This window comes from Diplotaxodon limnothrissa, linkage group LG14 (genome assembly GCF_057381915.1).
Source record: "Diplotaxodon limnothrissa isolate DT_005_m linkage group LG14, D_limnothrissa_male_GT1.1, whole genome shotgun sequence".
Lineage (NCBI taxonomy): Eukaryota > Metazoa > Chordata > Actinopteri > Cichliformes > Cichlidae > Diplotaxodon > Diplotaxodon limnothrissa.
Window position 1 is genome coordinate 21929509 of NC_140609.1, and position 24884 is coordinate 21954392.

At 39.8% G+C, this 24884-nt stretch overlaps 1 protein-coding gene across 1 annotated transcript; it reads left to right on the forward strand.

The window, feature by feature from the left end:
• The first annotated feature begins 580 nt into the window (after window positions 1-580).
• On the forward strand, window positions 581-22870 carry unc119a1 (unc-119 lipid binding chaperone a1). Its single transcript, XM_085370719.1, has 5 exons — window positions 581-704; window positions 19342-19455; window positions 19655-19748; window positions 22480-22652; window positions 22758-22870. Exons 1-5 carry the CDS (start codon window positions 581-583, stop codon window positions 22868-22870), a joined length of 618 nt encoding a protein of 205 aa, XP_085226845.1.
• Window positions 22871-24884: the final 2014 nt, after the last annotated feature.

Below are 24884 nucleotides of genomic sequence, written 5' to 3' on the forward strand. Positions count from 1 at the left end.
AAAAAACAAAACAAAAACAGACAGCCTTGCGTTGTGTAGCTTGCACATTCGAGCTCCGCCGTGCACTTTAGCACCTCTGTCTCTTTCCACACAGCAGTGCAGTGAACGCACCATCCACAATACGATTTCCAGCGGTTATTCCTGACCCCCACTAACTTCCACGCGGGAGGTGCCAGAGCTCATCTCGGAGGTGCGAAACTGTTATTGAGCAAAAAGCCAACCGCGCACGCACCGGCAGCGCATGACGAGGCGCGCAGACGGACAGCCACGCATCGCCGGTCGCTTTAAAGCCGCAGGATTTGGATTAAATAGCTGCGAGAGAGCCGATGAGGCTTGGAGGAGGAGGGAAGGAGGGAGGGAGCCGAGGGCTGATTTTTATCTTTTACCGGATCGAGAAGGGGAGGAGGCTCGGAGAATGAGTTATTCTTGTAACAGAGTAGAGCCTATTTGCTGTACGGCGTATTAGCCATCGCGTAACTAAAGGCGCAAGTAAATCGGCTCCTGCGGCGACGACGCCGAGAACATCAGAAAGCCTCAGTTCCTGCCAGGTCGCGTTCCGAACAACCCTCTCCTGCCGGACATGAAAGTGCAGCAAGGCTGCAACTCATCAGACATGGGCATCCCGGTTACAACCGAAGAAGAATTGCGCAAACACACCGTAATAACGCCCGAGGATGTGCTCGGGCTACAGAAGATCACCAAGAGTGAGTAACCCGCCGCAACTCGCACGATACGGGGGGATGAGTTCAGCCTTACTGTTAGATGGGATTAGTGCAGACCCATGTGCTCCTTCCTTGTTCGCGGTGTCTTTTTTTGTAAATGTGCTTTCCTTGTTGACAGATACCATGGACAGCGACTCTGACATAACCTCCGAGTGTTATAGCTTAAAAAAAAAAAGATTAACCACTTGTAATCAGTGTGCGTTTCAGTCAGTGTGCAGTTGTAGATTAGATGTCTCGTCCAATTGCAGATGTATTTGCCGTGCAAAGTTTGACTGGTACTACTAATGCATCAGTGTATGTGTGTGTGTGTGTGTGTGTGTGTGTGTGTGTGTGTGTGTGTGTGTGTGTGTGTGTGTGTGAATGCTTCCAGTTGTTTTGTTTTGTTTTTGTACCTCTGTGTTTGACTGTGTAGGCACTGAAAGAGACAGCAGGTGAGTGTAGGTGCTTCTAATGTGCGCCTCTCAACTCCCACTGCAGGGGAGGGGGGCCTGAGTGATGCTTACTACTCCCTCACCTCAAGATACCTGTGGCTCTGAGGTAACAGGTGGCCGGAGAGGTGATCCACTGATTATAGCTCCTCTCAGACAGTTGGAACAAAAACAAGACAGTGATACCATTAACTTGTTGTTTGTCATATATAACTGACACTTTCCACATTATGTAATGGAAGCAGGGAGGCCACAGAGGCTCTCCCCAGCACCAGGCCTGCTTTCCCAACACTTTAATAAACTTGTGCTGGAGAAGGGGAACAGTGAAAGCCTCTCTCACGTGTCTTCTTCTCACAAGGATGTTTCACGCAGGTGCTTTTAGTCCATCTATTGCATCTCTGTGGTGATCAAGGATGCACTATTATGAAACTGTACAATTTGTGGAGGTGGCTTGTGTGAAAACTTACAGTATAGTAACACTACTCGAGGCCTGCGACAGTTAGTGTGAGCAAAGAAATGTGATTAGCTGATTTTACTTTAGTTTTTTTGAGCCTCATCTTAACAACTTTAGGAGCAAATGTGACCAAACTGTTACTAATGACTGGAATATCCATATGCAGTATTAAAAGACTGTGTGATGAAGCACTAAATCACACCCCAACTCAATGAGAAAAAAAGATGCTAATCTAAACATTAGAGTTAAGATTTCCCAACTATTATCATGCAACAAGAAGGGATTTCAACAAGTGACTGATCTTTTGACAAAGTGAAAAGGCAAACAAATCCAATTTTTTTGCCTTTATTTTTATTTATTCAGTTCGGTTTAAGTCACGCTCTCATTCTTTTCTCAAACAGTCACATGGATTTTCATCCAGTAACCCCTCAGAAGAGGAGAGGCAGTGCTCGGCCTGCATCAGCCTGATAATTCCTAAATCACTCGTGATGGTGCGGTAATCTCCGCTCTCCACTGACATGTAATCTGGATTATGTCAGAATGGCTGTAACAGCATTCTGCAGTGGAGCCATACACCTCAGGTAATTAATGACCCTGGAGACTAGGAATAAGCTTACAAATGTGCTTGCCACTCATTCATTTATTGAGCTGCACCCTGTTATAGACACGCGGTGTGGCTGTAATCCTCGATGGTGAAAGATGACTTTTTCAACCTGTCGTCAAGCCCTATTTCACACCGAGGTGTCCAAAAGTGGTTCCAAGTCCTCACCATTTAACAAAAAACACACACACACATATCCCACAGATAAGCACAGTTTCATATAATTTTGGCTATTGTTTTCTGCTGCAAGGGAAAGAAAATCTTTTCGAGAAAAGGCGTCTGCAGAAAATACCGCAGCCTGCTATGTAAATGACTTCTCCTTTTGTGCTTTTGGGAAGCAAATGCCACCATTTTGGGGCAGCCCATCTCCAGTCTGTCATGGTGGTTCAGTGCTGATAAGCAAGGCACAGCGCCTCATTGTCACACAGGCAGAACGGAGAAGCAATATAATCCAGGCAGATGAGAAACAGTGCTGTGACATGAAAAATGGCACATAATCAGTTCACTGTTTGCATTACAGATCAGAATCAGAATCAGAATCAGAATACTTTATTGATCCCTGGGGGAAATTATTTATCAGATGATTTATGATATGGCTGCAGACGGACATACTGTAAGCAGGCTTACTGCTGACACTAAATTAATGTTGCGCTTGCAATCCTGTAACCTCATATCAAGAATTACTGATGGACAAGAGCGGTGTGAAATATGTTATTCTTGGTTATAATCAAACACAGATTTCTGAAAAAACGGGAGACTTAAATTTAAAATATTTGATCCTGTTACAGACATTTCTGGAAACATTCTATGTTTATTTAATTCTCTATTGTAGCCACTTTCCTGTCATCCACCATGTCTAACTATGTCTCCATGTAAGTGCACTTGAGTGCCGCAGAAAGGCAGTCAGGATTTCAGGAAAATTGTGCCTCTTGCTGAAAATGCATTTAAATTTCCAGCTGACAATTTAAAACATACAGTCCACAGTGAGATTACAGCTACCTGAGAGATCCAGATCCCTGAAATACTGCTGTTAGCAGGTGGATTCAGACAGAAATGACCCTTTGTTGGAACGCTATGGGAAGGGTTGTGACTGTGGGTGTGTTTGGTTTATGCTATCAGTGTGCAGCAGTGGATGCATTCACTGTTGCACACCAAAACCATAAAAATACTGAATCAGTCATTCATTACACCTCAGTTGTTTAAACAAATTATAGCTGATTTGAAATGGTCTCTGTCAAAAGTGCTCATCCTCCACACCTGCACTGAATTAACTGTATTTAACGTTTACCTTTCCTTATATTCTGCTGTTGATACAACCAATATACATAGCCAAACTTTCAAACACTGAGGTCATGATCAAAGATGGGCTTACTGGTTTTGTTCTTCAGCCTGTTGTTGCACTGTACCTGATATGGATGAAAGAATGGAGTGCTAATTTATTAGCTAATGCTAGTTAGCGCAGTTAGCTGCAATCATAAACTGACAGCTACAATGCAAAGACACCCATACAGGCTAATTAGTGCTAATTTGAATGAATGAACATAATGATGGATACACTTCATGGATTTGCTTCATGGATTTGCTTGGATGACAGAGCAACCAAACAAATCCAACATAAATGATCCAAAAGACACAAATACAGTAAAGAGGTTCAGTCTAATGACTGTTCGATGCTAGATGAGGCTGTAGGTGGTCTGGCGAGGAAGGAGCGGCTAGCAGGTCCAGCGGGCATGTGGTGTGGAGGTTTGCCGGACAACTTGGAGGCCAGTCAGTTAAACAGACTAACAGATCTTTATTTGGCTTTAACAGAACAAGACCAGACAAGCCAGGTCTCCACAGCTCTACCCTATTTGTACCTTAATGAGAATAAATACGTATTATTTTCTCTTAGTTTTTAGGTACAACCATAAAGCTGAAAACCAGGCCAAAGAGACTTCAAAGCTATCACCACAGTGATTTTAAATTAGAAACATAAAATGGTAGAAACAAAGGCTTCAAACCTGATTGTCCATCACTGCTTTCATTACCTGTTGAAGATCAGGCTTTGGGTACTGGGCTGGGGTCAGCAAACATTCAGATTTAACATCATCCTGGGTTCTTTACTACACAGCAAAATCTCCAGTGTTAAATTAACACTTTTGACAGTGTTATATGTTTAAAAGTAACCTAGTCAGTTTTGAAGATTAACAATGGCTAACACTGAGCAGTGCTGATTTTCTAACACTGGAATATTTCTAACATTTTGAGTTATTTTCCAGTGTTAGAAAATCAGCACTGCTCAGTGTTAGCCATTGTTAATCTTCAAAACTGACTAGGTTACTTTTAAACATATAACACTGTCAAAAGTGTTAATTTAACACTCAACAGTGTTGTATTTAACACTCAGAGGTGTGGACCCATATAGACACTCTCCAGTGTTAATTTAACACTGGAGATTTTGCTGTGTAGCTTTGCATTAGCATGTTGTCTCTGCAGGTGCTTGTGAAGCAGTATAATGCATTTGTTTCTGTCTTGGATGCAGTTTGCACTTTACCTTCTCTCTCTTGCCCTTCTGGGAACTAAAAATAAAAGTAATGTCTGCTGTAGACTGCGCTGCTATTTTCCTCCTGCTACACATGAACTTTAAAAACTTTATCCAAGCGGCACGCAGATAAATGAAGACCTTTTGTAATGACACAATTGCAGCTAGTGTAATTACTGAATTTAGTACAGTATTGCATTACATTATTGCATTGCTGTAAGCTTTTAGACTTTGTAACCTGTTGGAGTCAGTCTTGAGCAGCACACAGAGGAAGTGAAGATTTAGCCACTTACATGCTGGCTTTATTTTTCAGAGACCAGAGATGGTCCAGTCAGACCCTTCTAACACAAGCTTTTAGAGTCCATGTTGTGTTGGCAGGTTAGCTATCAAAGCCATGACTTCGATCACATTTTATGGTGCTTAAGTTTCTGTTTTGTTTTCATAGAGAAATCATAATGTACCAAAATTCTTCTTAACAACCATGACATCCACAAAACAGCTGAAGCAGACAACCAGATAACAGCACAACTTTTAGAACTGTTTCTTAAATATGATAAAACAGCAATCATTTAACACAATTTTTGCTGGGTACTTACATTCATCATGTTACCTGGTAATGTGAAACTGTCCAGACTGCTTATGCAATTCAAAAATGCCTCAGCCCAGATCTGAACCCAAGCCCTTTTTGGCTGTGAGGTAACAGTACTAATCACCATGCTGCTCTTAAAACCACAATGTCCATTATGAATAGAATGACCACTAGATTTTACCACTTTTCAAGGTGACAGCTATCTTTAGTTGAGACAAAAGCACACATGCACGCAGTAGAAGTTTAGTTTGTGTTGACTTTTTTGCTTTCGATGTTGTTTCATTCATGTCCTAATTAGCCTGAAAAAGGAGATTGGTCAGTTTAAATCAGTTCGTCTGTGCAGGTTTGAACATGGTAATCGCACTCGGTTGCAGACCAAAACAACCGCACCAAGACCACCTCCTCCAAAGAGTCTCAGTCTCCAGAGCGGTTTGTTTATGGTGTGAACATGATCCCACCCTGATACTACTACTGTGTACTATAGATGAGCACAGGTCCAGAATACAGAACCTTCTTCCTGTATTTACTTTTGTAGTTCCCGCCCCAGACACATCTGGCCAATGAGCGGAATGAACATTCTCACGTGGTTAGTTTGCTACAAGTTTACAAGTAGCTTTGGACCAAAGTAAGCAAACTATAGGTTTGAAAACACCCTTAGAGAGCTTTCATCCAGCTGTACCTGTTGTAATGGTCTCGTGAAGGATGGATGTAAAGTTTGGAACCTGACACTTCCCTTTTTCCAAAATACAGCCAGGTTTAAAAAAAAGTTATCTTCAGTGTAAAAAATTACACCTTCGTGGGAAGAGAGGAGCATGACCACACTAGATGCTTTCTTAGACTGTGGGTCTTTTTACTCAAAGGATCACTTGTGTGTAATTTTGAATTATCCAGATGATTTACTCAAAGCGATCTTGCTCCTTTTACATTAATGGGCAATCAATTATTTGGCCTTAATAAGTCTGGGACACAGAGCAGCGCTTTATCTACATCGGGCGGGATTTCCACTCTGTGATGTGTGCCAGCACAATGGATACAGTTTTAATTAAAATTGATTGGTGCAGCCGGTTCTTAATCTCCCATGCACAGCTGTCGCAAGGTTATTCTTTCGGAGCGATCTGAAGCGCAGAGAGATGGCTTTTGAATCCACATCAGTCACCGGCACGGTCTCGTGAGGTGTCCCTCACATGAGTTTAGGCCTAATTTTTGCTTAAGCAATTGGATTATGGTAAACGTGCACTTGTGAGACGGCCATCACCCTGTATCGGGTCTAACATGGTTACTGATCAATAACCTATGACTCTGTGCTTACTGGCTGGTGCTGGTATTTGTGTTAAGTCATATAATCAATTCTGATTGCTTGTGGATGACAAACCGTGAGAGCTGAAATAGAAAAATTACCACAGGTCAGGGTTTGGTGCTGAATAATTTTAGTTCAGTTGTGTATGCGAAGATGCCACCAGAACCCTCGTAGTGTAATAAACCTTTAGTTTTACTTGAAGATGAATTTAGACTCCCCAGCATAGCTAAGCTAAATGACAATCATCAGTGGAGCATCTGAATAAGTAATTGGAAAATATTCTGCTTATTCAGTAACATTAATATTTTTTCATGCCCCTTACAAATTGCAATCAGCAGTCTAGAAAATTTACTGTGGCTTCAAGAGACTAAACATATGCTTGTAGCCATTCATGCTGGATCTCTGCTCATTTTCTCCTCCTGATAGGAAGAATTTTCTGAAAGAGCTACATCAGATTAAAAATGGGTGATCCTAAACAGGATGTAGTCAACTTTACTCTTTGCTTTTCTGCTGAGCTGGACGTCCTTTACAGATGAAACCTTCTTTCATCTGTTCCCTTTAGGGCTCGCCACAGAGGTGCGTGTCCTCCTTCATCCACAAACTTCTTCTGTGGTCTTCCTTTTTTTCTCCTCCATCTTTAACATTCGTTGTCCAATACTAGTAAAAAAATGGGCGTTTTCTTCTTTTTACACCATCACTAAAATAGGACACTGCACTACTTTCAACACAATCACATTAATATCAACAACAAGAGCTTTTAACTTTTAAACTGAAGAAGTTACTGTCCTTTTGATACACTCATTTCTAATTTTATCCATCCTGGTTGATCCCAATGAAAATCTTCACATCTTCAGCTCAGCCTCCTGTCTTGTTGTCAGTGCCTCCATCTCCAAACCATACAACAACACACAGCTCAAACCAGATATTCACATACACTTCAGAAAAAAACACAAAAACATTTTTTTCTTTACCATCAACAATCGAATGAGAGTAAACTTTTTTGTTTTAGATCAATAAATATTAACATATTTCCTGTATTTGTGAAACGTCAAAATAAAAAGAGAGAAAATTGTTATGTATTTTTTACTTTCTTTAAAGCCAGAAGTATACATACACTAAGTTTATTGTGTCTTTAAAGAAAATGAAAACTCCAGATGATTCCATTCTGAGCTTGAGAAGTTCCTGATAGGTTAATTGAGTCCATTTGAGTTGGTGGCACATCTGTGGATGCATATAAAGGCATACCCCAATCACAGAGCCTTTCTTTGACATCATGGGAAAACAGGTCCACAAGTGTGGCTCATCTTTAGGTGCAATTTCCAGATGCCTGAAGGCCCAACGTTCATCTGTTAAGATATATAAAAAGCATGGGAACGTACAACCAATCATCTGGAGGGAGACGGATTCTGAGTCCAAGAGAGGAATGTTTCTTTGATGCGAAATGTGCGAATCACCCCCAGGACAACAGCAAAAGACCTTGTGAAGATGCTGGCTGAAACTGATACGTCAGTGTCACTATCCATAACAAAACAAGTCCCGTAATACCAAAAGCTGAACGGTTACTCTGGGAGGATAAAAGCCATTACTTCAAAACCACCATTAAAAAAGCCAGACTACAGTTTGTAACTGCACATGGGGATAAAAATCTTAATTTCTTGAGACATGTCCTCTGGTCTGACGAATCAAAATTGAACTGTTCGGCCGTAATGATGAAAAAGGGGGAAGCTTCGAAGCCTCAAAACACCATCCCAACTGTGAAGTATGGAGGTGGCAGCATCATGTTGTGGGGCTGTTTTGCTGCAGAAGGGACTGGTGCACTTCACAAAATAGAGGGCATCATGAGAAAAGAAAATTATGTGGACATATTAAAGCAACATCTGAAGACATCAGCCAGGAATTTAGAGCTTGGGTCTTCCAAATGGACAATGACCCCAAGCACTACCTCCAAATTAGTTACAAAGTGCCTTAAGGACAACAAAGTCAAGGTATTGGAGTGGCCATCATAAAGCTCAATCCCATCGAAAATTTGTGGGTGGCACTGAAAAGGCGAGTGCGAGCAAGAAGGCCTACAAACCTGTACCAGTTACACCAGTTCTGTCAAGAGGAGTGGGACGAGATTCCAGCAAGCTATTGTAGAAAGCTTGTGGAAGGATACCAAAAACGTTTGACCAAGTGAAACAGTTTCAGGGCAAACCAAACACAAAGGAAGTATATGTATACTTCTGACTTTGATGAAAGTAATAAAAAAAATACATAACAATTTTCTCTTTCTTCATTCAGACATTTCATAAATACAACAAATACGTTAATATTTATTGATCTAAAACAAGACCCGATTTCATCTTTGAGGGTAAAGAAAATGTTTTTGTGTTTTTTTAAGTGTATGTAAATATCTGGTTTCATTTGCAGCAGGCCTCACTACCATCTTGTAAATCTTCTTCAACTAAAGGAAAAATAAAAGTATTTACATTAAAGTAGTGTTAAATTTACACGCTGTGTATATTGGGAGAAACTAGAGCCCCACAGTGTTGACTTATGCAGGCTATTTGTTAGATGTTTGCTGTGCTGAACTTCACTTTTTACCTATTATAACGAAAGAATTTCCCAGCTTTGAGATAAAAAATAAATAAATAAATTTTTTCTAATGTTATCTTAACGGAGGGACACGGCTTGTTACATATAAATTAACCTACAGTAACATTGCTAACAGGTTTAAATAGTTAAAATCTTTCACCACATGTAATTACTCTGCAGTAGACTAGTTATAGTGATTATTTGGTACTCTGACGTTGCATTTCTTTTTCAGTGTTACCAAGATTTTGTTGCATTCATGAAATTCGAGACCTAAAATAACTAAAAGCGTTTAGTTTGCTTATGTTTTATTATCAACAAAACAGAACAATTTTAAAGAAAAACAAACCGTATAGACCCACTTTAAAACAGAGTTGAGCCATTATGAGTTCTTCCCATGCTTGTGCTAAGGAATTAAATTATAAGTAATGATAATAAGTTTGAGAAACAGATAAAAGTATTTGCTGAAATATAGGAAAATAGTAAAAGACACATTTCAAATTAATTCTGACAGAAGTCCAGCCACAGGTAAAGTATACCAGCAGCATCGGAGATTAAAGCAAACAAATCTGACCATCACTGTTAAGTTTCTTATGACACTTTTATTTTCAGTTCATAGCTAAGGACACTAAAACAGGACGTGTATAGATGTGCATCCATGCTAGCCACTGATACGGAGGTCTAGAGAATTTAAGAGGATTATTTTCTTAATCTAGTTTTCTTATCAGAGCCAAAGGGGGCCACTGGAGACAGGTGGAAGGGCCACATATGGATCCAAAGCCACAGGTTGGAGGCCCATACTATAAGAGTTCAAATATTCATATCAGTGTGCTGCTGAATCTGCTGCTTTAAGCAGTCTCTATCTATTTGCAAGGTGCAGTTTTACAAGTTACAATAAAAACATCAGTAGTTTTTTTAAATATGTTTTTATATTTTGAGCTGTTTTGTTCTGCAGTTTAATTTGAGCTATTTTATGCACTTTTTAAAATGGATGATGTCCATGAAGAGAGGTGGAGTGTGTGTGTTTACTACCAGGCAGAGGTTATATCATACTCCATACTGAAGTGGTTCCACCTGAAGAACAGATGACCTACATTCAGTATACATGTGTGCACTACCCTACAAATCAAACCTGCTGATCTTTGAGGATCTTTGCCTGCTATCAGCTGAAACACTCAGTTTATTTAAATGCAGGTTGAAGACTCACCTATTCTTAGCTGCATTTGAATAAAGCATCAAATCCACACTTTTAAGCTTAAATTTCAAAACTTACATTTTAACTACAGATTTTATCTACTGTTTTTTTAAATCAATTTTAAATCATGCTTTTTATTTGTTTTTGATTTTTTAATGTCTCTGTAAAGCACTTTGAATCACCTTGTTGTTGAATTGTGCTATATAAATAAACTTGCCTTGCTAGCAAAAAAGAGAAATTATATGTTTAATTTCAGCATTTGCAGTTTTTGTAGGGATTTTACTTTTTTATTCTCTGAAGGCTAGTTTAGGCATAAAAGCTACTCTCAGCTGTTCTGTTACCACAAGGGGTCGTTCCATTGGGTAGCACCGCATGTTTGCTCTGCATTGGCAGAGTTTTATGCCAGATTCCCTTCCTGAGGCAACCCCAGAAGGGATTTGTGCCTCCAGCTGGAACCAAACCAGCATGCTTGCAATTGCCAAGCAAATGTTTTAACCACTGCACCATAGCTAGGCATAAAGGGTGGAAAAGGAAAACAGCTGGCAGAGGTAACAACAATCACTCCTTGTAGTAAGCTAGGTGAATGCTATCATCTGTTTTCACTCCAACATCTTAAAAAGAAAACAAAGGGGAAAAAAATTCTCAAATTTTCATTGCTTTGTGTGCTTTTATGTGTGTGTGTGTGTGTGTGTGTGTGTGTGTGTGTGTGTGTGTGTGTGTGTGTGTGTGTGTGTGTGTGTGTACATAAAGTGCAATCAACATACATAAAGTGCCATTTTTCAATATGCCAAAAACTGGAATGCTAATATATTTGTGGGGGCAAAATGCCCGTCCCCACGAGTTTAAAGGTATTTTTGAGACTCAAAATGTGGGTTTTGTGTCAGGGTTACAACTAGTTTATGGTTAGGTTAGAGTTAGGCATTCATTTCTGATGGTTAGGGCAAGTGGCTAGGGAAGGCATTATGTCAATTGTTTGTCCTCACTAAGATATGAAAACAAATGTCCACAAGATTATTTGTTATATCCACCCCTGAGAAGCTACAGATGACTCTGCTATTTTTATCCAAATCCGCCACGTGAACCAAAGTCAAGTGATTAGTGCACAAGCAAAAATTATGCAGGTAATTAAAGAACTTGCGTAACAAAATTGACATAAATATTTGATTAGTAACTAATGTGATTACTTAATTTAGGAACCATAGTGCATTGCAGACGAATGTAAAGAATTACCACCAGCACTGATCATAAGATACAGGAAGCCCCGGATCTTTTCCCCCCTCTTTTTTCTGGTTGGAGAAAGATAAGAGGAGAAAAATCTCATCTGCATTCAGCTGCTCAGAATGCAACCTCTCCATGAACCTCACCATTTGTCAGTTTGCCTGCAGGTTCTGTTAACTGAGAGACATGAAACAACCCGCCGCACTCAGGTGCACCATACATCATTACGTGAACTCCAACGTGTAATGCTAATGCCACAAGCAGCCAAAGGCTATGGATTTAAGGTGAAAACATGCAAACATGTTTTGCATTTTCCTTACTTGTGTTCTTAGATTTATTCAAAACAAGGTCTTAAAACTAATCAAAGGCCACGCAGTCAAAGAATGAGCCATGTGGAGTCAATCCCTGTGGCTGAAAGTCTGTAACTCCGGGCTAATCTCAGGGATTAGGGAGCTATAAGTGGCACCCGTCAGACAGGCTCTGGGAGTCTGAACGCAGGAGCACAGCATGACTCTTGACTTGGTGCTAATTTTACTCTCTGTAGAGGTGCTGCTGCCTCTTTTCAGGACTCTGTTGACAACTGAAAATTCATGTATTTAACAAAAGCCTGATGTTAGTCTAATAGCATGAGTCTGATTGTTATCCAAGAAATTAGATGTGTCGAGGTTAGAGTAAGATCCAAAAGGCAAAGGCAGAATTAAAGGCAGCCTACCTGAGCTGGAAGATAATGACATGTTTCAGCAAAATGACAAGTACAGTAAGGTCTCATGTCACAAGTGGAGTCACTGTTTTCACTGCCACAGGATGTCTAATTTCTCCTGCACTTCAGGCACATCCTGCACAAACCTCCATAGGAGGAGGCCTCAGGCATACCTCCATTGGATCCCAGACGTGGTGCATTTCGTTTGCATACGACTGATGTCAAATCCGAGATGCTTTCCTTTGATTTGCTGCTGCACCTTGTTGTTGTGGAGCAGGCAGGTGGAACAGGAGAAGGAAAAAGACTAGCTAATCGAGCTAGTGCTCTATCACAAGGAGCGTTGCTAGGTGACAGTATTGAAGGAAGTGAAGTGCAGCACTTTGTGTGTGTGTGTGTGTGTGTGTGTGTGTGTGTGTGTGTGTGTGTGTGTGTGTGTGTGTGTGTGTGTGTGCAAAAAGGAAAGAAGAGCAAACTGACGAATAGAACCATCATTTTAACCACATTTTTGTGGATGTCCTGTCTTTACAATGATGGACGGTTATTTTCTTGTACTTTTTTCCTTGTTAGTGAGATGCTGTGTACAGGTTTCCTTTTTACAGCACCAGTGAAGCTACGCGTTCAACAAGTTTTACTCTCTGGACAAAACTTACTGTGTGTAAAGCCTAAAATGTTCTATTTTAAGCTTATTCTTATTCCCCAGGTGTTAAATAATGCTGTTTTCTGAAAGTCACTTAGAGGTACATACAGTGCCCTTTAGCACTGTGTATTTGTGATGCGCTGATTGAAACAATAGTTAGACGACGGTCACTTCCCAATCCTCACATATGGATGCTTGCTCTAGACCTCTGTGTCACATTGACACAGAGCATAATTTTTTAAATGTGCAGGGGTAATCTTCATGGCTGGAATATGTTAAGATGCTGGCTTCAGCAGTAGTATTTTTCTTCCCATTAATCAGCAGTTACGTAACTTACAACAGACTCCTGAAACACCCCTCACAGGACACCTTAAAGAAAGCAGTCCAATGCCTTTAGACTGGTTGGGTAAACTCCCACACACCCTTAAATATCTTCCAAAGATACAACTGGTGGAGTAGCCCCCGAGCAGGATGAAAACCATCTAGAGCAGAGTTAACTCCTAACTTAATTGCTTTCACAGACGATATATAAATAATTCCAAATGTGCTATAGTAGGTAGATTTGCCCCAGCTACATGTTTTCAGAAACCAGTCTGAGACCTATTTGTTTATACTGTACTTCTCTGTCTTTTTTTATTTCTTTTTCTTTCTTTCTTTTTTGGTGTTCTAAATATGTTTCACAAACTGAAAATGACATTTTTCCTTCAGTTTGTGTGTTTTTCCCCTCACACCAAATTTTGTGTTCTCTAAACACCGAGCATGTGAAAGGGGTATATTTTATGACTACTACAAATCTCTGAAAGGCAGTCACCCATCATCAGTCAAGCTGCTCCATGTGCAGAGGCTGTGAAATCAAAGTGTGTTTTGTAGTGTGTAGTCTGGGCTTCATGCGACCGCAGGAGCACACAGAAGTGTGCAAATTCTTGCACTGCACTGGATGAAAGTGATTTCATTGGCTTTGCTATCAGATGAAACGCTCCATCTGTCTTTTTCATCAGGTTTGGCAAGAAGCCGTCTCTGATTCACCAAGTACATCTATCAGTCATCTGTCCACAAAGACAGCAAGTTTAGTAGCTGTTACAGAAAATAGACTTAGAGCACTCGTCAGACAGATTGTGAGAAAAGGAAGGGCTATTTCACCAAAAATGATGAGTTCAGTTTTCCTTGAGGTTGTAACATAAAAGATTCTTACTGGACAGAGGGAAAGAGCACTGACTTTGAGTTTTCAGTCAATGTTCGTTCGATCAAAACAGCCAAAGGCGTTCTAGCAATGTTATAATATACTGTGAGTAAACTGTGGGAATAGTTCTGACCTAATCTTTGATTTTGTATGTACAGTACTGTGCAAACGTTTTGAACCACCCGTCATTTCTTATATATTTTGCTTCCGAGGAGCGAGATATAGTTCTCCAGGTTTTCTGAAGTCCTTTCAGCGTTTCTTTGGACATTGGCTGCTTTTTCACATAATTTCAGTCCAGTCCTTGTACCTGACCATTTTCAGAAGAATGTTTGTCTTATGAAAAGTTTTGGTTCAAATCAAGGAAGGAGAGAGGCCATCTGTAAAACACGGTAAAGGCTGTTATGGTTTGGAGCTGCATTTCAGCCAGTGGTGTTAGAGATCTTGTAAATATCGATGTGACTATAAAAGCAGAAAAGTATCATCAAATTTTGATCCACGGTCCAGTATCATTTGGAAATCATCTGATGGGCAATAGCTTAATTATTCAGCATCACAAACATCCTAAACACACTGCCAGTGCAGTAAAAGCATACCTGTCAGAATAACACATAGATGAACACTATCAGTCATGGATTGGCCTCCCCAGAGCCCAGACCTGAACATTATTGAAGTAGTATGAGATCATCTTGACAAAGAACAGAACAAAAGGCAGACAACATCCAGAGAAGAGCTTTGAATATCCTTTAGGAAGCCTGGAGAACTATTCCTTAAAGAAATTACAAGAAAGTTTAACAGGAGAGTTCAGACTGTGCTAAAGAATAAAGGCGGCCTTACCAAATACTGACATTCAGGCCTATTAGCATGGTAACTATCTGTGCCTTATATGCAGTATTTCCATATATGTATGCTGATGTTTCAATAAGTCATTGCACCTATTTCCTGTTTTCATAGCAGAATATAAAGAAATCAAAGGTAGCTCAAGACTTTTGAATAGTGCAGTACGCATGCGAGAGTTTCCTTTTTAAGTTGATGGTTTAACCGTGGGAGCAGGGTAACACACCGATGGACTTCAGTGTAACATACCCAATACATCCTTCACTTTGAAAATAATGTCAAAGCTGCAATTACAGTAGCTATTTTAAGCTTTGGATCCTGAGTGTAAACACTTTCCTCTCTGACTCTGCTGCATCCCTGAAACAGTCATTTAGCTCAGGACCCTGACATGCTGTCATATTAAACATGAGCTGTAAATGGTTTGGGGGAGGTGAGAGAGGTTGTAGATACTTATGTTATTAGTGTGAGTAACCCAAACAAGCATCTAATCTCTGCAGCATGAAGAGCGTAGTTTTGCACTGTGTTAGATAACAGTATTTGATTCAGCTTTCAGCCAAGACGACGATTTCAGTTCTTGGGTTTATTTCAAAACGACTCCATGCTAATCGCGTCTAGGCCACATAGCATGCAGGCACTCTTTAAATCCTATGTGAAAGTTGCATTTGCAGCAGTAACATTAGGCTTATAGTAATGTTCCCAGTGCATATAAGCCCCTCACATTAAAAAACCACAGCACTAGAGGGCGCTGCAAATAAACACACGCTATCTATACTCTCACTGTTTCAGAAAGTAACCGAAATTTTTTTTTTTTTTTTAAGGCAAAAATCTCTTGATCACGCCGTTATTCACTATGAAAATGGAAAGTCACTCCAGTTTCAGAAAACACAAGCAATATAAAAATGCTGCAAAAACACACAAAAGAACAACAGACATAGAAAAAAAAAACCTCATAGAAAGGGGAAGCATTACCATGACGGACCAGCTGCGGAAGTGACAAGCTAACGGTAACTGTTTTAGTGACTAAACCAGGGGGTTGCGTTCATTCAGCCATTCTGTTCATGGTTTAGTGTCAAAGTATCCACATTAATCTATTAATAGCAAATTCATTTTTTTAATGATCAAATATCCCAAATTGAATTACACTTAATGTTTAATGTGGTAACTGAATCCCCCTGGACTGTAGCTAACTCCGCATGACATTCCAGAAAGCTTGCACAGATTCCCAACCGAAAAACAAATGATGATTTACAGAATACACAACTGGGTTCCCAGCATCAAGTTTTTACAGCTGTCTTCTTCTTCTAAGTTTTTTTTTCTTTTCTTTTTTTACAGTGCAGTTCACGTCTGAAGCTGGTCCGTCACATAATTGTCTCCCAAAAACACTTCCGTTTTGTTTTGTCTGCTTTTTGTGGTGTTTTTCCATTTTTCTTAAGTTGCAGTTTGTTTGACTTCACAGGGCCACCGTAGAAAGATGACGCGATCTCATTCACCTAAATATCAAAGCTCATAAAGTTTTTAACTCTATGCAAATTGTGAGTTAAAATACATGTCAGATGTTAGCATTGGTTGGAGTGTGAAAGAAACTCTAAAGAACCAAAGAGACTGTCCTTAGAAAAAATAATAAGGTCTGTTAAGTAATGGGTCTCACTTCACCACCTGTGTAAATCTCCATTAAAACCGTGCAAAATAAGGGATTTTCTTTAACTCCGGCATAACAGCATTCAGATTTCTTCTTTTTTAAGATTATTATTACTTTATCAATAAATTGATTGATTGATTATGATTATTATTGGTGTTCAGTAAATTTCACATTAAGTGTTGTGTGTTAACCTTTATGAAGAAGTCTATAAATACCTCAGAGCAGGTGGCTAAAGCCTGTGTGGCCCATCTGCTCCTTAACCCTCAGAAGGAAGGAGTCAAAGATGTAACTGTGCAGGTGTGTAGGTGTGTGTGTGTGTGTGTGTGTGTGTGTGTGTGTGTGTGTGTGTGTGTGTGTATACAAATACATAGATCCGTTCAAGTCAGGTGATAACGCATTTAGTGTAACTTATGTTTGTCTTTCTTAATGTATCATATGAAAGGCTCAGAGAGAAAGACCCTTCAACACTTACGCAACGTAAACAGCTAATAATACTTGCCCTTACCATACCCTAATGAGATACAGTGTGTGCATTTGTGTCTGCGCTTCTCAAACAGTCAGTCCATGTGATGGTAAAACACAATAAGCCTCTTAGATCTAATCCTGCCCCGTTGGGAAGGCAGTGTCTCACACATGCCACGCACACATACGTGCACACATACGTGCACACATAGCGCCAACGTGGCCAAATCTGACAGTTCTTTGGTTTAATGCCATCAAAATCCTGAAAGAGAAAAGTGATAAAAAAAAAAAACATTTATTGTTATTGTCGGAAAGCAACCTGTTTGGTCAACAATATTACAGGACAGTAAAAAAGCCATCATCATCATCATCATCATCATCATCTTTATTCATTAAGCATTCTAAAACAACCACAGGTGATGCAAAGTGCTGAACATTGGAACAAAATAATAAAATTATATAATACATTAATAAAAAAACAAATGAAAGCAAAAAGCAAAGTAATTAATTAATTAGTTAGTAGCTAATTTAATTACAAGAAAAGCTAAGTCTCGCTGAGGCTGAAAATCAAAGGATAAAATTGGGGTTAAGACGTGTTTTAAAAGTGGACAAAAATTCTTTATCGTAATTTAGATTTTCAGCACATGAGAGCAGCAAATGAGAGGTAACAGCATCCGAAATTATATGAGAATGAGAATGTTTGCTTTGACCCAATACAATGTTTCTTTAAAAAAAATAACAATAAAATAAAAATCAACAACACACAACAAAAAGGAGAAACTGAAGACATGTTAATGTAATGTGGCATATAAAGGCACAGGAAGAGAGGAGAACTGCTTTTTGCACCATGGGAGGTCTCCCACCAGCCTGAATTTACAGCAGGAAAAACCAAGTTGTGGTCCAGAGCCATCCATAAGCTTCAAAAACAGCCACAACGAGGCAAGATTTACAGTGCTGCTTTGGTGTCCGGTTGTAGATCCTAAGCAGGTATGCAACTGATGCAGTTCTCCAAACAATAACATGTAGCTTTGTTGTTGATGATGCCCTGCATAGGTCAAATACAGAATAGTTGAAAAGTGCAGTCCAGAGCAGGAAAGTGGAAGGCAGATGTGTTCCCCATGAAAGAGAAAACCTTTGGTTGGCTCTAAAAGGCCCCTGAAAAGTCTAGAGAGGAACAACTAGAGAGAGAAAGCGAGATCATATTTCTCATATATGCGCTTCTCTTTATTATTTCCCAGTGTAATCCAGAATTGAATCCTTCTCTTCACATACAAAGGCTTGAATGATTAGGCGACATTGTCTGTGCTGCTCATAGGGGACTGTCAGATTGTTTGGGGCTTTCAAGGTATAAAACCTGAAGCAACTGTTATTGTTAGCTGCCAATATGAAAACTAAATACAACTGAAATTAATTAAATTGAACTGAATTGGGTGACTGTGGGAAATTATTTTTGTTTGTAACACCGCTCCCAGGTGATTGTAGGATCCTTATCTTACAACACAAAGCACCTTTGCTTCTCTATATAAATGCATGTAGAAGTTGATCTGCAAAGCTGTCTGTAGGCTCTGCATAGAACCAGAGCAAAACTATGTTTAAGCCATTAAACTTCAACTTTAGTTAAAAGTTAAATAAAGAAAAGCTATTTCTAAACAACCCTAACATACTACTCATGCATACAATAATAGGATCACCATATTGTTTTCTGTATTGTTTTGTAAGATTTCTTTATCTGAAGGTAAGTATATGCATACTCAAACCAATCACAAAAACAATTCAATCACTCGCCAGAAATGAGACTACATAACTGCCGCTGTCAAACCTGACTCTGGGCGTATCTTCCGGTGCACATAAGTACAAACATATGAGAGATTAGTGAGTTGCTTTGAAAGTTAGAAACTTTGAGTAACGTGTTTAGCTTCTGCTTTGTGTGTCTATCCTTTTGAGCGACTCAGACAATTCCCTGAGCTCAGCGTGACCTGAACGTCTGTCTTGGCTTTCACTGAAGTAGCTGAAGTAGGGAGTTTTGTATTGTGACTTCTCTCGGCGCAGAGGAAGATAAAAACGTGCAAAAATGGCTTTCCTGGCACCGCTGTGATGTTACACCGGTGACTATTCTTCAGCGCAGAGCTGGCTTTTATGAATGTGAGACCGGTTCGGGCCTGCCTGTAACAACAGATATGACTGTTTCTTGGAGTGTAACAGAAGTCTGTGGTTAACTGACAGTTGGTTTTGTATCATGTACAAAACAACAGAAGAACCTAAGACACATTTTTTTCTTTTTTTCTGTCTTCAGATTACCTCTGCTCTCCAGAAGAAAACGTCCACATGATCGACTTCACCAGATTTAAGATCCGTGACATGGAAACGGGGACTGTCCTCTTTGAGATCACCAAACCTCCGACACCAGGTGAGCTCCAACGTGCAGAAACTAGATAACACATTATATGGCAGGTCCAAAAACCTTCCAGTATGTCAGATGGTTTATTGGTTCATCAGTTTAATAGGAAAAACCTGCACGCATATGTGCATAGCTCAAATAAGCCGAGCAAGGGCTGGAACTCAAAAAGCTGACTGCTTTTTGTTGTTTTTATTCATCTTGTCTTCAGCTGGTGGTAAAAAGCAGTGTGACCCCAATGCCGGCCGTTTTGTCCGATACCAGTTCACCCCGGCTTTCCTACAGCTGCGGCAGGTTGGAGCCACGTAAGTCCCCATGTGGTGTAATATCCGGTCAACCCTGCTGCTCCGACTGAGGGAACGTACCGGAAGTAGGATATGTGTAGGCTCTGGTGTCACAGGCAGCAGGCTGACAGCGATGAGTGTGAACAGAGTGGCCCAGCCCATCTGCTGAGTCGGGCACCAAGTAGCCAAAACTGCTCATCATGAGACTGAGTGCAGATTTCAAACCAACACATCAACTGACTAATCTAAACTGGGATTAGCCCTAAATTTGTATCATTATTATTGGTAGTAGTATTATCATCATCATTATTATTATTATTTGGATTATGTGTGTGTTAACCTGTAGAGTAAATGGTTTTAGTGCATTTGACAGCTGGATGGATGGACCCAAAATGTAGGCCTGAGAAAATGGAAAGTAAACTCAAAATCAGCTTTAATGCTGTGTTTTTACTAAAATACAAAATAATGCAGGTCAAGAACAAACTTGCCAAAACTACAACTCTTCTAAGAAAACACGCAAGGAGGAAAGACTGAGACAATAGATATACACCGGAGAGGAAACAGGTGGGAGGACAGCTGAAACCAATCAGAGATGGCGCGACAGGGGAAGTAGAATTAAATGCAAAGCACTAGTGACAGGAGACTATCAAAATAAGACAAGAAATAACTAACACTGAGACCAAGACTCAAATATACAATTATATAGTTAGGGCTGGATCCCTTTGTTAGTGTGCAATATGCTTAGGCTGCTGGGGACTTGGGACCATGATGCACTGGGTTTTTCTTCTTCATTCACCTTTTTTCACTCCGCATTTAATCATTAGTTATTCATCTCTGTGTTTCCTACAATGTGCCTTTTGTCCTGTCTTCTCCCCCTCGTCCTCAATTGGTCGCAGCAGATGGCTTCCCTTCCCTGAGCCTGAAGTTTCTTCCTGTTAAAAGGGAGTTTTTCCTTCCCACTTTCGCCAAGTACTTGCTCATGGAGGTAGTCTTTTTGTAGGTATATATAAAGCACCTTGAGGTGGCTGCTGTTGTAATTGCTGTTCTATATAAATGAAATTGAATTGAAAAGAGGTCAAAACATAAGATGGAAGGAACAGAATTTGGAATACAAAAGGGAATTTAAAAACCTATCGTCAGCTAAAACAAGCAGGGAACTAAAGGCACAGATAAGAAATCATAAACACAAGGAAAGTAAAACTAACAACATAAACAGAGAGCTCCTATCTGAAAACCAAAAGGAAGTCATAAACCCACAAAACACAGACCAAACCTAAAGGTCTTTGCAACAAAGGGTCAGAACTAAAGTCGTGAAAACAACAACCAAGATTGAAAAAAAGGTCCCATAAACACTAAGAAATACAGCAAGCTAAATATCAATATTATAGAGTATAGAAACATAAAACAAGATAAGAATACAAAATTATAGAAAACCCAAAACTCCCCAAAACTCAAAACCCCTGACAGTCTTCATTTTTTAATTTTATAACTTCGATTTATCCTTTTTATCATTTCTAATCACATTTAATTCACCAAACTATGTTTTTTTTAAGCCTCCTTTATGGGTGTGCTCCAGAGCAAGCTAAACAAAACCAGGCCTTCTTTGCATTACCGGGCTTAACAAAATGTGAAACCTCAGTCAGAGATAACAGGTATCACGACTATGATTATCGACTCTCTTATTTAACTCAGACTTTCTGCTTCAGGCTCACATAAAAGTTTGACGTGTTGTTTCGCTCTTCTTCCAAGCAAAAAGGGGATCGATGGCACATGGTCTGCTCCAATCAGAGACATTATCAGAGGAACAGGTGATGGAGATGTAAGCAGAATGTAAAAATATAACAGTAAAGAATAATTAAGACAAGAGAGCAGTGCAGTGTGTTGTAAGTAAAGTGATTTGCTCGTCACAACCGCATAAAAATAATAAAGCTAATGTGTTTATTTTTTCACTGCTATTTATTTCTAATGTGAAAGCTACTTGTTAGAGCTCTGAAGCAACCAATGCAATTAAACACTAAAGGCTACTCAGCGTGTTCAGATCTGACACTCTCCCATAACCTAATAAAGGAGACTTGCATCCTTTCTGCTTCCATAGGAATTAAGAGGCTTTAGTAGCAGCCAGGTGCTGCTTATCGGATGTCTGTGAACTTCAGGCCCTCAGACTGTGCTGCATTAAAAACAGACATGATTCTGTCAGGAATCAGGAACTCTTCCAGAAATTGTTTTCTTTGATCACAGTTTGTTGTGAATTCCACAAATCAGTCAAAAAAGACATATCCATCCATAATCTAGAAACACCGCCATATTCTTCTCCTAAAAGTCCAGCAGCTGCTCTCCTCAGTTCCTACATTTTACAAACTGTTATAAGAAGAGGTGATGTTACACGGTGGTGAACACAAACCCTGTCCCAAATTTTTCCAGAGGTGCTGCTGCCATCAAATTCAAAACAAGCTTTTTCTTAAGATGTTACATTTTCTCAGGTTAAGTACTTGATATGTTTTCTGTGTTCTGCTGTGAGTAAAATATGGAATTTCTGAGATTTGCAAATAATTGCATTCAGTTTTATTCACGTTTTAAGCAGCCACCCTTTTGGAATTGGGTTTGCAGATAATCTAGATTGATTGTTACTAGGCTTTTCCCTTGTTGCGTTCTTACAACTGTTATCATAAGTGTCAAAAGCAGCGACAGCAGTTTGTATTTCCATTCCCTTACTCGTTGGTGGGTGTATTTTGTCCACTTTGTGTCTCTGCAGAGTGGAGTTCACGGTTGGTGACACCCCCATCAACAACTTCCGTATGATTGAGAGACACTACTTCTGCGATCAGCTGCTAAAGAGTTTTGATTTCGAGTTTGGCTTCTGCATGCCCAGCAGCAAGAACACGTGCGAGCACATTTATGAGTTCCCCACGCTGTCCGAGGAAATGAGTGAGTGTCACACACTCCGACGCACTCGAGACAAATACCCCCGCCCCATGTTTAGATGGATTTGATGTTTTAGAACGCTGTGTGCTGTCTCTCTCCCTCTCTCAGTGCGTGAGATGATCCTGCACCCTTACGAGACACAGTCTGACAGCTTCTACTTTGTGGACAACAAGCTGGTGATGCACAACAAGGCAGATTATTCCTACAGCGGAGGGCCGTAGGAAAGCCTCCATCCTGCAACCCTCCACCATTTCTCTCTTTCTCCTTCCCTGTTTTAGACATTTTCGATAATCCAGCTATCACTTCAGGACCAGAAACAGATGAACTGATGGACAAATCACTGGCATTAAATACTCATGTCTCCTTCCCTGTTAAGCTCCATGCATTTCCATTCAGGTACTGAGCTGCCCGGCCAATCAGATTTCTCCCTTTGCCTCTTTTTTTTTTTTTTTTTTTGCAGAAACACTGAATTCTGCAAGTTTTATCCTCAGTTTGCATCAGCGTGCGTGAGTGAGTGTGTGGGCAGCAAACACATGCGGTGTCTGTACATAGTGTTGCTTTCTGTCTGTATATGTGGGTTCCAGTTTCTCATCAGGAAAACTTTTTTATTTTATTTTGTGTGTTTTGGAAGAGAAACCGAAGTCAAACAGACAAGGCGGAAACACAGAATGAGACAAAGGAGGAAATGAAATTGCCCTAAAAGCAGTAAGAATAAAAAAAATCAGATGTATATTTACAGTATATAGTTTGTATAGGAGTCTCACTGTATTTGTACTGCAGAGGTTCAGCAAAGTCTTTGTAGTGGCACACACATCTGAATGATTCGGTCCTCCTCCTGTGATCTGCCATCGTTCAGTTGAATGACGGCACTGTGTACTCTGTCTTTGTGAATGTGTCACTTGTTGTCATATATTTTCATGTCCGTAGTACTACTACTACTGTAGTGCGTGAGGAGTATTTTTTAAATAAATAGCCATTTTGGAAAAAGTGTCAGAGAGTTACACTAGCCCAAAGTCAGATACCAATTTTGATATCCAGTACGATCTCTGTAGTACTGAGCACTGTGTATACTTTAATTACAATAAATGTTTTAAGCAAAAAAATAAATAAAAGTATGTAAAAAAGTTTTGACAACCAAAATTCCATAACTGCAATAAATGTGGGATTTTTGTGGGACCTTGATATTTGCTGGTTTTTTTCATTAACAGTGAGGTTCACTCCAAATACACCCACTAAAAAAGAAAAAAGACCTAAAGTTGAGGTACAGACGATACTATTGACTGAACTTGATTACCTTTAAATGGACTGCAGTGGTTTATAAATTCCCTAGACTGCAGACTTTCCATTTAACATCCTCTACACTTTAAGATCCGCAGGTCGTTTGTGTGCTTTTACTTGGAATTCTTCTTCCTTTGACTTATTTGATGTAGAAAACAGTCAAATGCACACAGAAAGTAAAGCATGTCCAAAGATTATTCCTAACACGCAACAAGCAAAACGTGTTTTTGTCGCCATCTTCTGTAGCAACAGTCTTACTGCACCGTTATTATTGCATCTCCCACTGTATCACTCATCAATCATCAGCATCTTTTCTTTCTTTTTTTCCCTCTCAGCACATACTGTGCATGGTTTGAGCCAGTGAGTACATGATACACAGACTCTGGTCAATGGTGTATAAACATGAAACAACAAGGGGTTTTTTGGACACCCAGAGGCAGTGGAAACCTTTCAGAGCAAAATTAGCAACCATGTAAGGTCATATTTCCAACCACCTGGTTTCATCCAAATATCTATCATCGACAGAATATTCTAACGGTTTCCAACTGTTTTCTTCTAATAGCAGGTAAAAGCAGGTGTAACTAATCACATTAATGAAGCTTGGTGCTGTTCTGCTTAGAAACTAAGCCTTCATTAACGTGATTAGTAACACCTGCCTTATCTTGCTGACTAGTTCAAGTCAAAAACAGCTGCTGTGAAGAAGGTTTGTTGTGTTTGTTTGCTGCTTGTTGCTGATCAGGGAGTGAGCCGCAGGAAGAAACAATGAACCAAAACAGGAAATCTTTAACAGTTCAGCGAAACTCTCTTTATAGACAGGCTTTATAAACCTGAGAGGAGCTGCTTTGCTTTTCTTCAAATTTTAGTTACAGTTGTTATTGCACAATCATAGCTGGTTGAGAAAAATTCTAATAATAGAAAATGTTATTAACACGATCGTTTACAGCTATTTTGTTTTAT